Raw genomic sequence first — 17001 nt, forward strand, 5'->3', positions numbered from 1 at the left:
TGAAATGTGCGTCATCACACCTGTCCGGATATTTCTTAGCATGGTAACATCCAAAGCACAGATCGAAGTCTTCACAGACGTTGCAGTTGATCCTGCTGCCTACAATCAGGCCCTGACAATGGTCGCAGGCGTACTCCATGTTCACCATCTCATGGTCGTCCTCGTGGCCCTCCGGTTTGGCCCCGCCTGGTAATAAACACAAACAAATTCTCTGTCTCATCCACAACTCGAGATGAGAGTCTCTCTGTATGATAGTGTCAGCAGTGTGAGCTCACTGAGGAAGCACGTCTTGCAGAGGTCCATGTCCATGCACTGCAGACAGCGGTAGCGGTGCCACGGTGCCATCCGCTCGCAGCCGTCACACGAGATGACAACGTTCAGCAGGTCGCAGTAACGAGCGATGAACATGTGCATCTGTGGAAACCGCAGGAAAAATTATTTGCACAATCTTTGTATTATCTGATGATAACATTATCTGCATGCTACCTCATCGTCATTTTAGGTTTTTGTCATTAAAAACAAGAAATCACCCAAAAGGGCTGTCTAGGATTTTTGTTATCTTGTTGCCATGGTATCGAAACAAGTATTGCCGGCTTTTGATTTTTACGAGAATCACGTTGAAACCACTTTTCAACATGCAGTTTTTAAATCAGCACTTTGTGCGTTTGGTACCTTCCTCCTGTCCTCCATTGAGTCTTCCTCGTCGATTTTGTCGTACCACTTCTCAAACATCCCGTCCATGCACTCATCCATCCACTCCTGGTTCTTCTTGTAGTCTGCGATTTCATCCTCCTCAGTCCACTGACTGAAGACGCATCAGAACATCAGACAAAACAGATCATTGAGACGTTGGGATAGTGTCCAACATATTTTAAGAAACACAGAAAGCTGTGTTTTCTGCTCTTCTTATCAGCTGTGAAGAAAAACCTTTTAACGCATCTTTATAAAATGTTTTGTGGATTACCTGATGGCAATGTCATGGACACTGATGTTTTCCTGGGACATGCTGAGCAGGAGTTCAGGAAGCTTGATTTTCTGGAACAGAGGAAGGTCATGAACCTCCCAGCTCATGTCCAGAAGGTGCAACAAGCAGGTCTGCACACAGGACAGGGCCGGCAGCAGGGCTCTGCAGAGCGGGAACCAGGGAACAGGTTATATAACAGTATTCACACTTTCAAATGAGACTCATCATGATTGCTTTTCCACTTCAGTGTTCTTAACTTCAGTCATTTGTGTTACAAACAGGAGGGCTTACTTCTCATTGAGGCTGCTGAAACCTTGAACTGCCTCCACCAGCATGAGCACCAGCTGATGGTAGGAACGCCTCACCTCCTGTCCGAGCTTCTGCCCACTGTCTGACAGCTGAGAGAAGTAACTGGAAGAGGCAAAGCAAACAGAAATGTGAATGTTTCATAAATCTACAAAACCCCAAACCAAGGACTTTTAGCAAGGACAAAACACATTTAAGATGTGTGAAACACTTTTCACATCTTCGGTCTCTCCCAGCATTTGGTACATTCTCTTTCCACCAAGACCAAGACAGACATCGTCTGTAAATTTGTCTCAGCGCTGGTAAAAGTACTTCACATCTTGTAGACTTGTTCTGTCCTTGGTTTAAGTGTTTTAGGGTTTGTCATTTTGTTTTATAAAAAGTGTACATTTGACTCACATTTGTAAAAGAGTTTTACACTTAATATATTTAAAAATAAAACAGGACTCAGAATGGACTCTTTTTTTAGCATGCTCAATGAAGAAACTCAGTTTAGTACAATAAAGGAGAAGATTCTCACAACTATAATATTTTATATGTTTACATTGATATATTTACTGAGCCGAGTTGGACTTTAGTGTTACTACAATATACAGAGAATTCTCTGCAGCTGTACCTGGTGAAGTCCTTCTGACACGCCAGCAGCTCCTGCAGGAACAGGATGCAGGGGGCTTGGAAGAGGTGTGGCTTTCCCAGGGAATTTAAACACTGCTGAACCATCTCCAGGACCTTACACACACTCAGAGCCTGGGCTTTGCTCAGTGAGAGGGTCTGCAGAATGCTAAAGGAGGAAGACATGGATGACTTTCACCTGTACGGTACAACAACATAAATAATGAATGAAAACATAAAAGAGTGAGGGTGATACCTTGCTGTTGTGAGAGCCTGGTCCTTTATAAAGTTGAGGATGTGTTTCAGGATTGGGTAGCGATCCTTCACAGACGGGGTCATACGTGGCTCTTCTATAGATCTGCAAGAGAGGAGGCGAAGACGGGCCCGGCTGAATGGAGCCTTACGGGGGAAGGTGGAGGGTGAGGCTGGTTCTCCTGACTGGGAGGAGAGGCTCTCTGTGGAGCCTCTGTGGCCTTGCTTGTGTCCACATGAAGATGAGTTTTGGACACCAGAGGTTTGGCTCTGTGCTGCTTTGGCATCACTGCTCTCCTCAGGCCTCGCATGCTGAGGTCCCACAGAGGAGCTGGCCTGAAAGTCTGCTTCTGAGATCGAGCTTGAGCGAAAGAGTGGAGCACTGCTGCCCTCTGCAGCTTTGGAGGAGTCACTGTCCTGACACGGCACTCCACATGGTGTGAATCTGAACAGCAGGAGGCTCTTCTCAATGCACATCTCAGCTGGAGACCAAGACAGAAAAATTACAGTAATTGGTTTAGCCTTTAAGTTTTATGCCTCTGCAAGCGATCCAGTTACATTTTACACCGACTCATGGATTTCTCACAAACAAACAACACAGGCAGGTCTTGATTAAAAACATACAAGAGAAAATCTCTTTTCTGTGTTTCTCTGCAGAAGATGCGACTCACAACATCTGAACCAACAGATATTCATGAAGAGAACTCTCACCTTGATTAAGAGAAATAAACTATGTGTAATCACAATGACGTGCAGTTTGATAAAGATTTCATATCACATTCACGTGAATAAGACAGACAGCTGAGTCTGTCAGTCCAAACTCAGGGAAGAAGTAAGACAATTAAGGCCAAAGTACAGTCCGATGAAGCTCAAGCTCGCCACCAGCCATCCTCATATGAGCCGGCGCAAACACATGAAGCTGAGCAATTACTCAAGCTTCAAATTCAGTTTCGATTTTGTCTGACATGATTATGAAGACGAGATCATTAGTCGTAAAAGTTTCACGTTTCATTTTGATCATAAGACTTTAGCACTCAGGTATGGTGTTAAACATGAAGAACTGCTGATAAATGTACAAACCGAGTCCAAACATGTGTACTCTCTCCTTCTTGTGTTAATTTATTGCTCTTCATATAATTACTGTAATATCGAACAATGTTATCATACATCATGCAGCCCCATGTACTCCTTGTATTCTTCAGATATCACCTTCAGAAAGGGACAGACAACCTGAGAGCCATCCCTTTACAAAGGTTAGAGTCCTTACCTAGCGTCTCCGTGGTAACCTCCTCGTGACCTCCCTCCTTGTCATCAGGAATGGTGATTTTACCGACGAGGTACCTTTGCTTCATCTCCAGCTGACGGAGAAAACAAACAGAGAGGTTCAGAAACACCATCGTTTGTCAGTTGAGCGGCACACATACATTCGATGGTTCTGAACCTCACCATCCAAGTCCTGATGCCGTCTGCCAGTGCATAGACCTGCACGAACTCTTCGCTCAGGCATGACTTACAATCCTGATAAACTGCTCACACAAAGACAGCACAGAGGACAGACGTCACGCAGGTTCTTTACTTAATAAATTAAACGTTGTGTTCTTTAGCCAACGATTATAAGCGAGCGTTACCGTAGGTGGTCAGCGCGTGGTTCAGGGCCGGTGTGTGGTACACCATGGCCGCCCAAATGGCGTTCACAGCCTGGTCTGTCTTTGACCCGGCAGCGATCTCGTTTCTAATTGGCTGCTTCCTGCAGGACTGCATGAGGGTCTTCATCAGTTCTGTTCTGCTGTCTGTCGGCTCCTGGGACGGGTTCCATCGGGCAAAGTCCTCCAGGAAGTTCACTACCTCATCGGGGGTCCACGAATTCAACTACAAGACGAAAAAAAAAAAGAACAACGGGATGAAACGCCTCCGTGCTCAAGACAACTTGAGAAAAGAAACTTGTGCATTGATCGGACGGTACCTGGTCTGTGGGATTTTTTGTTCGACTCGTCTCTCTGGCTTCACACAATCCATGTCTCAGGATGGGTTTCCACAGAGGAGAAGACTGAACGTGGGACATTTTCCCCTGAGGAAGCTCCTTCACAGATCGAATCTCTGAAACAGACAGCGATATCAAAATGTTTAGAATGATATCTTTTCACACACACACACACAGACACACACACACACACACACACACACACACACACACACACACACACACACACACACACACACACCAATACCTTCACTCTTCTTTGATATATTTTACTTGGTAATTTTGTATTTTAAATTTTATATTTAAATGTCGACACTTTATTTTCTGTCTAATTTTAGTATACCTGCACTGTCGCTCATTTACTGCTCCGTGTGCCTTTGAATACCCCCCCGGGAGAAATAAAGTTTTTTTTATTTGAATTGAATCCATTTAAAATCAACAAATCTCTTATTTTGATGAACAGTATTTTTATACTGCTCCTCTCGTGTCAGAATTGTAGCTCAAAGTGCGTAACTATAAAAAGATGCATGTGAACAACACATGGCATGTGATGGAAATGCAGTGACGCAGTGGTTGCTGCCGTCACCTCAAAGGTTCAAATCACTGGATAAGCAGTGAAGATAACAGATGGATGCTAAATTAAAGCTAATACATAACAAAGATCATCATGAAATAAAAGGTCAACATAAACCAAGTTAGAGAGAACATCTCAGCGAGATCTGTTCATGTGTAAAGCCCTTTTGATTTTCACAATTCAGCTGCAGAACTACAACGAAGCTCTGATGTCATCAAACCTTCAGACACAGGGGCGTCACAGCGTTGGAGAAGCATGAGAGAGCACAGGAAGGCGTGCTCCTCGCCTCTGTAACGCCTCTGTTACTACCTCCAAAGACGGTACAGAGGGGTGATTACATCTTCCTCACATGACGCCTGAGACATTCATACTGAAGCGGAAACATCATGCAGACATAAATATCGCCCCTCGGGAGTCTGAATAGAGCTTAAGACTTGATTATGTGCATGATGAAAGACTCTTATTTTGGCGAGCATTTCACACCCAAACCCGTCAGCTCACAAACATTCATGTGATTTAGTTCCTGGAGGGCGGTCTCACCATGAGGAGATTTGAGAGCGAGTGTTCTTGAAGCAAGGCGACCCATCAGACGGGCCACCAGCAGCCGCAAGTCTGACATCCAGGAAATGGTGATATCAGGGAGCCCGAGGGCGGTTACAGTGAACTTGTAACCCCACTCGTTATTACTGCTGTCCGAGTGGAAGAGGAACTGGAGCTGAGGGCCAGCGTCGAACGTCACTTTCTGCAGCATCAGCGAGAAACGACAGACGTGTTAAATCAGGATAAACATCAACAGAGTTTCATACGAACGCAGCTGACTGTAGTTCTTAGTCGCTACCTTTGGCCACTTCTCAGTTCCAACCTTCATGTCATATCGGACCTTCCCACCTCGGGAGTCGGTGAATTCTAGGTAGTCGTATCTATGAAAAGCACGGGCATAAAGAATGGTTAACAAGAACGTCTCACCGGGGATACGAAGGAGAAACTCTTCACTGCGCTCACCTCTTCTCCGTCTCGCAGCGCTCGTCAAACTCCAGCTCAAACGAGGTGGCGCCGGGGCAGGCGAAGACGCTGGTCTCATGTCGGCTGTTCTCATAGTTGTGAGGAGACTCTAAGTTCCAGGTCCTCAGCACCACGGGCTGCTGGGGCTGGTGCCAGCTCTCCTGATCCGCCTAAAGGTGAGTCAGTGAACACAATCAGTTGATGGTGGAGCATTAACATGTCGGAGGATTTTTGGTTTGTTTCACCCCGATCAGGTGTGCTGATCTGAAACCACTAGCGCCAAAAGCTGGACACAATTTTCCAAACACAGATGTTTATCACTCGCATTATCAAATTTCCCCCCCGGGATTAATAAAGTATTTCAGTTCATCGCAACTTGTTTCAAACAAGTGCCCTTAAATAGAAGTCAGCCTCAGTGTGTGTTCATGGCTTAACAAAACCTCACGCCCCAAATACTCGTCTGCATTTTTCACCTTTCTGCTTCCACTCAGCCAGTGGGATTAGAGGCTGTATCATTTTTCCAAGTGGACTGACCTTGGAGAAGATGTCTCCTGTATCGCCTGACAGGCTTTTGAGCAGCTGGACCAGAGAGGAGAAATTCTTCAGCAGCACACTGTGAGGGATGTCCAAAGAGCACAGCTCCAGGAGTAAAATCATCTGCAGAGGTCACAACACATTTCACATTTATTCAGCGCTTACAGCTTCATACCGGGGCTGGGTGACAATGCAGAAAGATGACAGTGTTTTACCAGTTGTCTGAAGACTGTGGCGAGGATGGAGCTGCCCAGTTTGTCATTGATTTGAGCACCGCTGTACCTCTCGAGCAGGGAACCCAGGATGGCTTTGAAACTTCCCAGGAACTGATCCACGTCTGCAAAATGAAAGCACCCAGTCATTCATCTGAGGAGGCCCATCCTCTACTCCTGATTCTCTAAGTGAACCATTAGAAACGCCCTTCCATCTGTTGGACAGTTAGTATCTTACATCTTAGAAGGATTTCTCTGGCCAGCTCCATGGCGATGGCGGTGGACGATCCCGTCTTGAGCTGCAGGTAGCACCAGGAGACCAGACTGCCCTGCAGAGCCCAGAACAAGGACAGCAGCACCGTCCTGCTGGCTCCACTGCTCTCCCCCACCATCATCACCTCACACTGAGGCACAGAGTGGATCAGAAGAGTATGTCTTTTTTATTATCTCTTATTTCATGTGGACATAGCGATTACATTGGACAAAGCAGATGCATTGATTTGAGTGTTTTAGCACATGTGCTAATCTGCAAGACTTGTCCACAGTAGGCTTTTAAAAGGATAAAACAATTAAAATAGAAAGGAGAAAAAAAAAAGAAAACAAAAACACAACAGATAAACAAACAAACAAAAATTAAAGAGTAGAGAGAGCAGCAGCTTTCGCTGATGACTGGTGTAATTAAACGTTTGTTACGTCTCACCTCTCGTGTCGCCACCAGAAGCAGCGTCTCCATGACTGACAGTATGGGGCTGATGTCAAAGTCTGAGGGAGCTCCTTTGGGTGGGAGCAGTAGAAGGCCACTTGGATCTTGGTCACTGCACAGAGAAGAAAAAAAAACAGCTGCTGATACTCGGCTGTGTCCTGAACGTGGAAGAAAACACGTACGTATCTGCAGTCTGCTTACCTGAAGTAATTACACAGAGATTCAAACGTCACCTTCACCGACTCGGGCTGATCCTCTTCTGTGATGTTTTTCTGCAAGAGACAAAGTATGACATTAATAGGATCAGATGTCTGTCTTCACCGGTGTGTTTGCTTTTTAATAACTCACCATCATGTGGAAGAGTTTGTCTCTCCTGACGGTTTTATCAGGGAAGAAAACTGCCGCTCCATTAAGAATGGCCTTCACTGCTTCTTTGTGCAACGCTTTCTCCACCAACGTCTCTCCCACTGGACCGTCCACGACTGAAACATAATCAGAAGATAGCCATCTATGTTTACATGGATACAAACAGATTCTAGAGGGGGAGTATCCACCAAACACCTTGTAGACTGTGCACTCCAATCTGCGCTGACACGGCCATGCAAAGTTAGACAGCCGGCTGCTTTCTTTTAAATGAACTTAAATAACACTTTCAACCAATCAGAATGCAGAATGCGTCTACTCAGCTGTGATGCTCTGCTCCATGTGCCGTGTAGAAGCTCAACACATTTTTTCGTGACATCATTTGTAACCACTTGAACCGTTGTTTTCTGCCCAACATGGTTTACAGAGAGTTTCTGCACATCAGAACACATGCACACAGGTGTGATGTCTCAGTGAGAGGCCAATATGAGCATCACAGGAAATCAGAGGAGGGAGTAGACGGAGCTGAAGAAATGCAATGTGCCAAAGACAAAGGTGTGCATTCGCACTCCTCCCTCAGTGAGTCCATCCTCACCTCCTCCATCAGTGCCTGCTGAGGACAAGAGGACGCTGCAGCCTGTCACCTGATGAGACATGCTTCTGACACACACACACACACCTACCAGGACATGCATTAGTGGAGAGATGTCGGATTGGGGCTGCTAAACAGGGAACGCAGCAGAGCTGTTGGGGGTTCAGTGGTTTGCTCAAGGACACCTCGGCAGTACTTGAGAAGTGCACTGGAATCTCTCCAGCTACAACAGTAACTTCAACATCATGGTCCGCACCGGCTTCACAACCCAAGTACCTACAGACTGAGTGAGTTACTTCAGCCCCTCTCTGCAGAGAAGGCCGCAATCTGATGAGGTACTTTAGGACCAAAACCTGAAACATGAGGACGTGTTGTCTCTCTGCTGACAGCGTCTTTAATGAGCTTCAGTACCCCCCCGCTGTGATGACACACTCCTAGTCCAGTCCTTTTTTGTTTCATTACTCTAACTCCAAATTAAGACACCACATCAGACTCTTCCATTACACCTTCGCACTGAATAATAATCTCTGTAGTTCACACTGTGCCTCTGCCACACTTTGCTCATGTCAGTACAGTTTTCTGTTTTATTCGATTTTATTACAAAACAAATTGCTTGTATGTGCAAATCTACTGGCAGTAAACGTATTTCTGATTTTCTTAACATCAGCAGAGAGAGACATCAGTCAGGTTTCCTATTCCTGCAAAGATTCTTCTTCTCAATAAAGACCTTTTCTTGCTCCCGCATGTTTGAAGCTGAACGGGTTCTTACCACTGCAGAGGTAAGTGTAGAGTTCCCTCACAGCCTTCACAGACTCAGACGGAGGCTCCGTGCTGCTGGAAGTGGATGGACAAGCTGCTGCTGCTGCTGCTGCTCCCGCTCCGTCCTCTGGTCCTGTGCTGTCCTCAGGGACTCGGACCTCCAGTGGGTTTGGCATCATGGGGAAACAGTTCTGCATCAACTGGAGCAGCAGAACTCTGCTCTTAAACACCTCCTCTCCCTCGCTAAGACAAAGACAGAGCAGCTGGATTTAAAGGGAGACGTTCATAAGACGGTGCACGCCCTGCTTCCCGACTCTTAGCCTGCACTTGCCAAATGGTTATTACTGCTGCTCTAATGGAGGCAGTGATAATAGCACTACTACTCACATCTCCCTGAGTTTATTGTAGAAGCTCCAGAAAAGGTTCAGGCCGAGGCCACTGAAGTCCAGAAGAAACTTCGGTTTAAAATGAGAGGCATCCTGCAGCAGCGGAGAGAGACAATGACAAAGGATGACAAACAACACAGCATGATGGGAAATAACGAAATGAAGAGATTCATGCTGATGGAATTGTTTTGAGATACTAGGAGTTTGTATTCAAAGTCATAAATTAAACCACTGGATGTTTTGAAAAAGGTTTAGCAGTTACCATGTCTCGTGTTAGCTGCTGTATGAAGAATAGGGTCTTGTTGAGTAGACAAAGGCCGGTGACAGCGTCGTAGTCGTAGCTCTCTCCGTCTGGACTCAGGTCGTCCAGGTCTCCGAGCCTCTCCGCCCCGGGACACAGGTAACCGCTGAAGGTGAGGGACTGCACGCCAAGACGCTCTGCGGAGTCCTGCCTGGTGCACAGGAACTTCACCATCAGGAACTAGAAAGACAAAAACAAAAAAGGAACTTTTAGTGAAACCCTTGAATGCTAGACAGCAAAACATCTGTTGGCAATAAGATAGGTTTCAGATGCAGTCGTGTACCTTTGCGACACGGCACTGCTGCAGCTTGATCTCCACGTCGTTCCAGTCATCCTCAAGCTCGAACCAGCCAATCGGCTCATCTTCAGACTGAGCTGAAGCCCTCACACTGCAGGTCAGGTGACAGCATGTTGTGTTAGCCATTCAAACAAACAAACCTCCAGAAGACTCCCCTCTGTAGAGGGGCTTCATTTCTTCTTAGATAAACTGACATACTGTAGCTGCTTTCTGTTAATAAGAGTTGTTGACTCTTAAAGGAGCAGTATGTAAGATGTGTAGTGACTGAAATGATAAAGTGAGCTTCCTTTTTGATCAGACATGAAGGAAACATGCTGTGTTGAAGTGCTGCTTCTCTGACAACAATGCAGCAGCCAGTATGTCCTCCTCCAAACTTTAGATTCTGCTCCTGAATGCTCTGGATTTGTTTGGACCAGAGAAGGTAGGCGGTTTAAAGGCACTCCAACACGACCGTTTAGGACGCCCCTCGATTTGTCAGATATGAGAGCAGTTATCAGGTCAACAGGTGTTGCAGTGATGGAAGCGGGCAGTGGAACTGATTCAGAGAGAAGTGATTGTACCCGACCTAAAAAGCCTCTGCATGTTTCTAATAAGCTCCAGCAGCAGAAAGCTGCTCTAACTAGGATCAATAGGAGAGAGGTTAGAACGCAGAAAGGTTTACAGACCGATGCAGAGCTGGCTAAACACTGAAGCTTCAGTGTCCAACACATGGCAACCTGCTTGAGCATCCACTCTAAGAGAGGAGGACGGGGGACAGCTCTCTACAATGTTTTGAATTTTGACTGCAGTGCCCATTTTAAACACGAGGTGTCAGAGTTACATATTGCTCCTTTAACTTAGATAAGCATAGATGAATACATTTCAGATTTCTTTGAAGTTATCCTTACCTGTCTTGAACAAACTCTTTGTAGGCCTTGTAGTCCCACGAGTCGTACTTTTTAAACCTCTTGAAGTGTTTCTCTGCATCAAAAGCTTCTTCCTCCTTGTACGCAAACACCAAGCCGCATTTTGCACCAATGGCTCCTTTTCGCACCTGCGTCACACAGACCAGACAGAAGCTGTTATTCAACTTACAGCTCCACTGCAGTTGTTAACAAAATCCTCCAAAGCCAAGCGAGCCTCACTTTGATCTTCATCTGAGTGACCTGGAAGTTACTCTGATCCTCGGTGGACAGGATCACACTGGCTTTCTTCCTGCCGCCCTCTGTAAGAAAACCTTCAGAGCAACAACAACATTCAGGTTGAATAAAGGACATGTGCAGAGTTCAGATGAGGTACGAGGCTCATGTTGTTGTTTGTCTGCATCATACCGTCACCAGTGGAGGTTTCTGTGAGCATGTTCTCAGGTCCTGATTTCTCCTCTTTGCTCTTTACGTCACATGCCTGCAGGTGCAACTGGAGTGGCTTCCCTGTTAGGACACATCAGTTATCATGACTGCTTTTTTAGTGAGTTAATCACTTTATCATTTTCCATACAGGATAGAATTTCATCCTACTACTCAGGAGCCTTGAACTGCAGCTGTCTAACAGAATTGGCCATTTTTCCACTGCACACTCCACTAATGCATCTCATCTGCGAGCGCTAAGCACTTTCTCTCCCAGGCCTGTGGTTTCAAATATCTCGCTGCCGGTGAGAGTGAATGAGGGCTGGTCACGTTACCGTTGCGATTAAGTAGTCGCAGCCTGACGGAGGCCATGGACACGATGAGGGTGGAGGCCTTGTACTCGGCCTCTAAGTGGTCGCTGATGCAGGACAGCGCCTGAAGCACCTTGGCCACGCTGCCCCGCGCCAGAGCGAAGGCAAGGAGGGTGAGCTCTGCATCAGGACTCTCACAGCAGCTTCACAGGAGCAGAGAAATGCAAGAGTTAGTTTGAGGGACCTTTCAATTAGAATTAACTACTTAGCAAAACTCCATTTTAGGAACATTTTAGCATCCTAGTAAGAAGAAGAACTGATATGGGCATCGGCTGCGTATTTTGTCCTGAAAGGTTTAAATGAATTTGCTATACCAATGAATCTCTGTGCAGTATTCACAGACTCAAAGAAGATTTGATCCTTACAAGTAGAAATGGTTGCATTTTAACGATCTGCCTTTAAAGTTTTCATTCCTGTTGAGTTTCAACTCGGCCACGTACTTCCTTCATCCAATCCCTCTCCTGGCTGACGATGCACTGTGCACCTTCAGGTGGTCGTCACTCTCGAAGCTTCTCTGTTTGAGCGATTAAAAACCTGAGCCAGCCTCGACTCTCTTTGGCTGTGTACATTTACATAAAAGCGTTTTCTTGCCATCTTTATACCTGATGAAGATCGGTGAGACCAAAACGTTGTATGATTAAATGAATGTGTCAGCATAAAGAGTGACCGTGTGCTTACTCAGTGTCTTTGAGTTTTACACTACTCTGACATACATTCAGCTGTGCAGAGATTTATTTCTGGTGTATGTAAACATAATTATAGCCAGAATAAATCTCTGACAATGCTGCATGTGAAACAAAACATATACACATAACTAACTGGTAGTATTTGTGTTATTGATGAGACTCAAAGCACCACTGAAGAATTCAGAGTCTCTAAAATGGATGTAGTGTTTCATCAATAATACTCCCGACTCCCGCCTTTTGTTATTGCGATGATGTCAGCATCACGAGCTCAGTGATGACTAAGTATGCTGATGTCATTGTCCTTACTCTGCTATGCTGAGGAGAAATCCATCCACCTCCTCCAGGATGTTCAGGGAGAAGAACTTTGGGAACTCTGTGGAGGACGGCGTGAGGGACAGCGGTGGCATGTGTCGTAAGGCTTTCCTGTGAAGAAAGAAAAATAAAAATCTCAGACACAGGGCTGAAACATCACGATCAGCTTTAGTGGCTATGTATGCTCACACATACAAGGAATTTGACTTTGATATACTGTGCTCTCCATGTACAAAAGTATAACAATCAATCATTAAAGGTCACATATTCGTCAAAATGTTTCTGTAACTCGAATGTGTCTCTAGTCTGTCTACAACCCTGTAATTCACGCACGCACGAGTAGTGGGTCTTACTGTGTACTCTGAAGGACAGTCTGAGCCAGCGCAGGGTTGATCTCCATGGACGCGGTGACCAGGGAGGTGAGGAGAGACAGGTACCAGATGGCTGAAGCATCCGACACAGACACCTCTTTACTCTTAGTAATCTGATAACCCAGCGTCTTCAAGCCGTGAATCCGTGTGTCACATCCATCACTTAGGCACCTCTTAATGTTGATTTGGATGTCTGGGGTTCATTAGAAGACATGATACAGTTAGAACACTGACGGATTTTGTTGTGAGATTGATAAAACACTCGCAGACCACAACAGGATTTTTGAAACCAATATCAATCTTGATTTTTAACGAGATGCTTTGCCGGCAGATAACGAGAATAAAAGACTTAAAGGATCAATCAGTGAGCTGTGTCGCGAGTGAAGTGATAAAGTGACCTTACTCTGTGATCAGACATGAAGGAAACATGCTGTGTTAAAGTGCTGGCTTCTCTGACAACAATGCAGCAGTCAGTATGTCCTCCTTCTAACTTTAGATTCTGCTCCTGAATGTTCTGGATTTGTTTGGACCAGAGAAGGTAGGCGGTTTAAAAGGCATCTGGCCATTTTGGACGCCCCTCAGTTTGTCAGATATGAGAGCAGTTATCAGGTCAACAGGTGTTGCAGAGATGGAAGCGGGCAGTGGAACTGGTTCAGATAGAAGTGATTGTACCCGAGCTAAAAAGCCTCTGCATGTTTCTAATAAGCTCCACCAGCAGAAAGCTGCTCAAACTAGGATCAATGTTGGAGATGCTTTTGAAAAATGGAGAGAGGTTAGAACGCAGAAAGGTTTACAGACTGATGCAGAGCTGGCTAAACACTGAAGCTACAGTGTCTGTGCTGCAGAAAGTGCTGAGGGGATTTTAAACAATCAAAGAAGATACCTGTAGCTGCAGCAGAAATTACAGGACTGTTTTAAAATACCTGGCCACATTTTTCTGCAGTTTTAACCTCTGCTATTATTTTTGAGCCTCAGTCTGAAATCATCCCTTCCTCCCTCTATCTGTGAACTTGCATTGTTGTGCTCACGTGGAGAGTCCACCACCCTGCGTGCTGTCTAAAACCTTTGTAGGTGGAGTGTGAGCAGATAAACTGAACAGGTGTAACCCACACAAACAGAAACTGCTTTAAGTAAGACACAGTATCACACTGATGAGAAGATCTAAAGGTTCAGATCATATTAAGGATCTAAGTCATCAGTGTGTAGTCTTGAAACTGATTCATGCGATTGCAACTTCACATCTTGACTTTGTATCTAATGACTGCAATTAAATGAAGGGCGCTACATTCAGCTGGCGGAGTGCCTTCAAACTCTGCTCACTCTGTGACAGTGGGAGTGGGCGGGGCGAACCGGAGGTCGTGAAGCATCTTTTAAGCTGAAAAACGTCTAGTATGGGTTGACGTGTGGCCCACTGGCTTTATAAACAGCCCTGGCTTTAAGTCCCTTCAGCGGCAAGTAGGAATCCTTCGCTCCAGGAAACTTGCCTCTGGATTCAAATCTGAGCCACTTAACCACTCAGCTATCGATGAAAGCTGCAGTGCTTTTCTGAAGCTCACACGGTGCTCTGATTTCACAGCACATGAGAAAGATGTTTTACCACAAGCATCAGTGAAGGACCAGACAAACCAAGACGGAAGAAAACGTCACAAAGCAGATAGACGGACAGCGAAAAACTCACAGGGATGTGTGATGTTGGCGTTTTCCAGGAGAGCGACGTAGCCCGTTACATTGCTGGGGATGCGGATGTCCCTGATCTCCTGCAAGGAGCGGCGGTTCTTCCCGACAGCAACAGAGACCAGCTGAGGCATGTAACTGTGGTCATTAGAAGCCACGGCGATGGCAAGACGTCTCAAAACCACATCTGGTTTCATTTTCAATCTGACACACGAATAAAAAAGAAAAAAAAAAAAAGATCAGCCTGAAATCACGTCATACACACAGAGACATATTTAAAAGGATCCAACTCATGAGCTGCTCTTACCTTATCCAGTGTGAGCGTGCACTGCCGTCTGACTGCCAGAAAGAGGACGTTTCCCCATTCGTCATCTTGTTAATGTCTGACGCGTTGGACGAAGCTTCGATCGTGGTGTAGCACTGTGTGACCACCTTTACCTTGTCCACATCTGGATCGCGGTCCAGCTCTGCCCTGTACTGGATGTCTAAATCTGAGGGAACCAAACACATGTGATGAAGAGCGACGACGCCGCAGTGGATTTTACGAAGCTGTGAAATGTGCCTTGAGTTTGAAAAAGTCTTTAATAAAAATCCACTGAAGAACATTCACAAAAAGCATTCACCTTTCTCTTTTTGCAAGAGGAACTCCAAGAAGTCCTGGACCACGCTGGACCTCATGGTGCAGATACTGTTGTATCCCTCTAAGATAGGGAAAGGGATGGCACTGCTGGGAATACGATTCCTGTGTAGGAACTTTAGGATCTTAGAGGCATGTGCCCCTAACCGGTCTTTGGTCTTGGAGAATATGTCAACAAAACCTGCAGGGAGAAAAAGCAGTGGTCACATTTGAAGCGTTAGCTCCTCTGCAACCTGCAAACAAAACCCATTCAAATAATCCGGGCCTTGTTGATGCAGGTAAACAAATCAGTCCTCCTACCTGGAGTTAGGGAGCATGCCTGTAGCTGTCTTATCACATGACTCAGCTCTCCCTTTAGATTTGCTCCGTTGGAGTTCTTCAGAGCAACCAGCATGCTCTCGACGTCCACCACCCCGTCCCCCTCTGCATCAAACTGTCCAAAGGCCTGAGACGGGGGACACATCGTGGTCACATTAGACATCCAACACAATAACTCACATTCCTTCACAGCTGCACACATGCTCATCCATGTGGCAGACAATATGCTAACTCATTCTCTGATGTTTAGAAATGCATGTGTTTGTGAGTGTTTGGTGAAAGAAAGGCATGGAGCAGCTCTACATGTCATGCAGCAGGACCTTTAGGTGGAGTGAGTGTTACTCACAGTGTTGCAGAGGCGCTCCATGTTGACCAACACAAAGCCAATTGCAGACTAAAGTACACATTCATTGGTTTAACCATTCATCTGCAACCTTTGCTCACACAACAGATGTCACATACCAGACAACAAAGCTGCATGTTCTGCTTACTAGAGGTACACTGTAAGCTCAAAACCAAAGGACAATAACTCTGACAAGCACAGACGGCACAACACCACCTTATTCATCCGTTTCCTTCCACACCCTTTCGAATACAGGATATCAAGACTCCTCCTGTCATGGCCTCAGTATAGCTTCTAATCAGTCCTCATAAATGGGCTTGCCTACAAACACTTGTGTCCTCACACCTGGGACTAGATCAGAGACACCCTGGGGAGTCGCAATAAAGACATTTCACATGTGCCAGGCCCGCTTCTGGTTCTGTGTACCTCTTCACACTCATCTCTCGGGGCGTCTCTGCTTTCCAACATCTCACAAAATTGTTCCACATTGACAGACTCCTCTCCTCGGTTCAACCGGTCCTCCAGCCACCGCACCAGGACTCCCTCGTTCCCTGCCAGGACAGACTCCTGAATGGCGACTCCTGAGTCACTGATACGAGCCGCCGCCTCTCTCAGTTTCACTTGCTCTAGCAGGACCCCGGGGGTAGGGGGTCCGCCGGTGGGCACCGGCAGGTTATTCGATCCCCTTCCGCTTCGCCCAGAACCGGAGCCTCCGCCTCCGCCGCCTCCAACGTTGACGCCAGTGGCCGCAGAGGCCGGGCTGTCTTCCGCGAAACCGGGGCTCTCCGTTTCTACGTCCTCCTCGTCGCCGCTGCCGCCCCCACAGCCGCTCTCCGCGTTCCCCATGTTTGTATCACCGGCCTTCGCAGCCCCCGAAAATCTCTGCGGCCCACTTAGGTGTCAATTTCGAGAACCGGTCTGTACACAGACCTCTCTCTAACCTACAGCTAGGCTCCGTCGTTCACTACTACCGCATTGACGTACTGTACGTCAGTTTGCATGAAACGTCCATTGCGTCATTTAATGCGCATGCGCTAAATGAGTTCCCGTTCACGGAGTAGCATACAGATGGGAAATTCGTGTTTTTCCAGTGAGCCAGATCTTTTGGTTCAACCAACCTGCAAA

General features: G+C 46.3%; 1 protein-coding gene across 1 annotated transcript in view; it reads right to left on the reverse strand.

Annotated features, from left to right (window-relative positions):
* The window catches only part of zzef1 (zinc finger, ZZ-type with EF hand domain 1), a 32142-nt gene extending 15256 nt beyond the window's left edge, over positions 1 to 16886 (reverse strand). Inside the window, exons 1-35 of the mRNA XM_079356141.1 lie at positions 16303 to 16886; positions 15516 to 15660; positions 15202 to 15396; positions 14886 to 15069; positions 14583 to 14782; positions 12887 to 13097; positions 12528 to 12644; positions 11500 to 11678; positions 11150 to 11248; positions 10964 to 11055; positions 10727 to 10872; positions 9825 to 9930; positions 9503 to 9721; positions 9242 to 9333; positions 8865 to 9097; positions 7489 to 7622; positions 7342 to 7412; positions 7138 to 7252; positions 6676 to 6841; positions 6441 to 6562; positions 6226 to 6348; positions 5692 to 5861; positions 5528 to 5609; positions 5230 to 5431; positions 4098 to 4231; positions 3763 to 4003; positions 3581 to 3660; positions 3402 to 3492; positions 2139 to 2616; positions 1887 to 2051; positions 1256 to 1375; positions 965 to 1126; positions 673 to 805; positions 276 to 414; positions 21 to 186 (exon numbers count right to left, since the gene is read on the reverse strand). Coding sequence (XP_079212267.1) covers positions 21 to 186; positions 276 to 414; positions 673 to 805; positions 965 to 1126; positions 1256 to 1375; positions 1887 to 2051; positions 2139 to 2616; positions 3402 to 3492; positions 3581 to 3660; positions 3763 to 4003; positions 4098 to 4231; positions 5230 to 5431; positions 5528 to 5609; positions 5692 to 5861; positions 6226 to 6348; positions 6441 to 6562; positions 6676 to 6841; positions 7138 to 7252; positions 7342 to 7412; positions 7489 to 7622; positions 8865 to 9097; positions 9242 to 9333; positions 9503 to 9721; positions 9825 to 9930; positions 10727 to 10872; positions 10964 to 11055; positions 11150 to 11248; positions 11500 to 11678; positions 12528 to 12644; positions 12887 to 13097; positions 14583 to 14782; positions 14886 to 15069; positions 15202 to 15396; positions 15516 to 15660; positions 16303 to 16722 — 5732 coding nt within the window. The 5' untranslated portion in view covers positions 16723 to 16886. The remainder of the gene's footprint in view (positions 1 to 20; positions 187 to 275; positions 415 to 672; positions 806 to 964; positions 1127 to 1255; positions 1376 to 1886; positions 2052 to 2138; positions 2617 to 3401; positions 3493 to 3580; positions 3661 to 3762; positions 4004 to 4097; positions 4232 to 5229; positions 5432 to 5527; positions 5610 to 5691; positions 5862 to 6225; positions 6349 to 6440; positions 6563 to 6675; positions 6842 to 7137; positions 7253 to 7341; positions 7413 to 7488; positions 7623 to 8864; positions 9098 to 9241; positions 9334 to 9502; positions 9722 to 9824; positions 9931 to 10726; positions 10873 to 10963; positions 11056 to 11149; positions 11249 to 11499; positions 11679 to 12527; positions 12645 to 12886; positions 13098 to 14582; positions 14783 to 14885; positions 15070 to 15201; positions 15397 to 15515; positions 15661 to 16302) is intronic.
* Between the last annotated feature and the right edge of the window lie 115 nt (positions 16887 to 17001).

Source organism: Symphodus melops (assembly GCF_947650265.1).
Source record: "Symphodus melops genome assembly, chromosome: 11".
In the NCBI taxonomy this organism is placed as follows: Eukaryota; Metazoa; Chordata; class Actinopteri; order Labriformes; family Labridae; genus Symphodus; species Symphodus melops.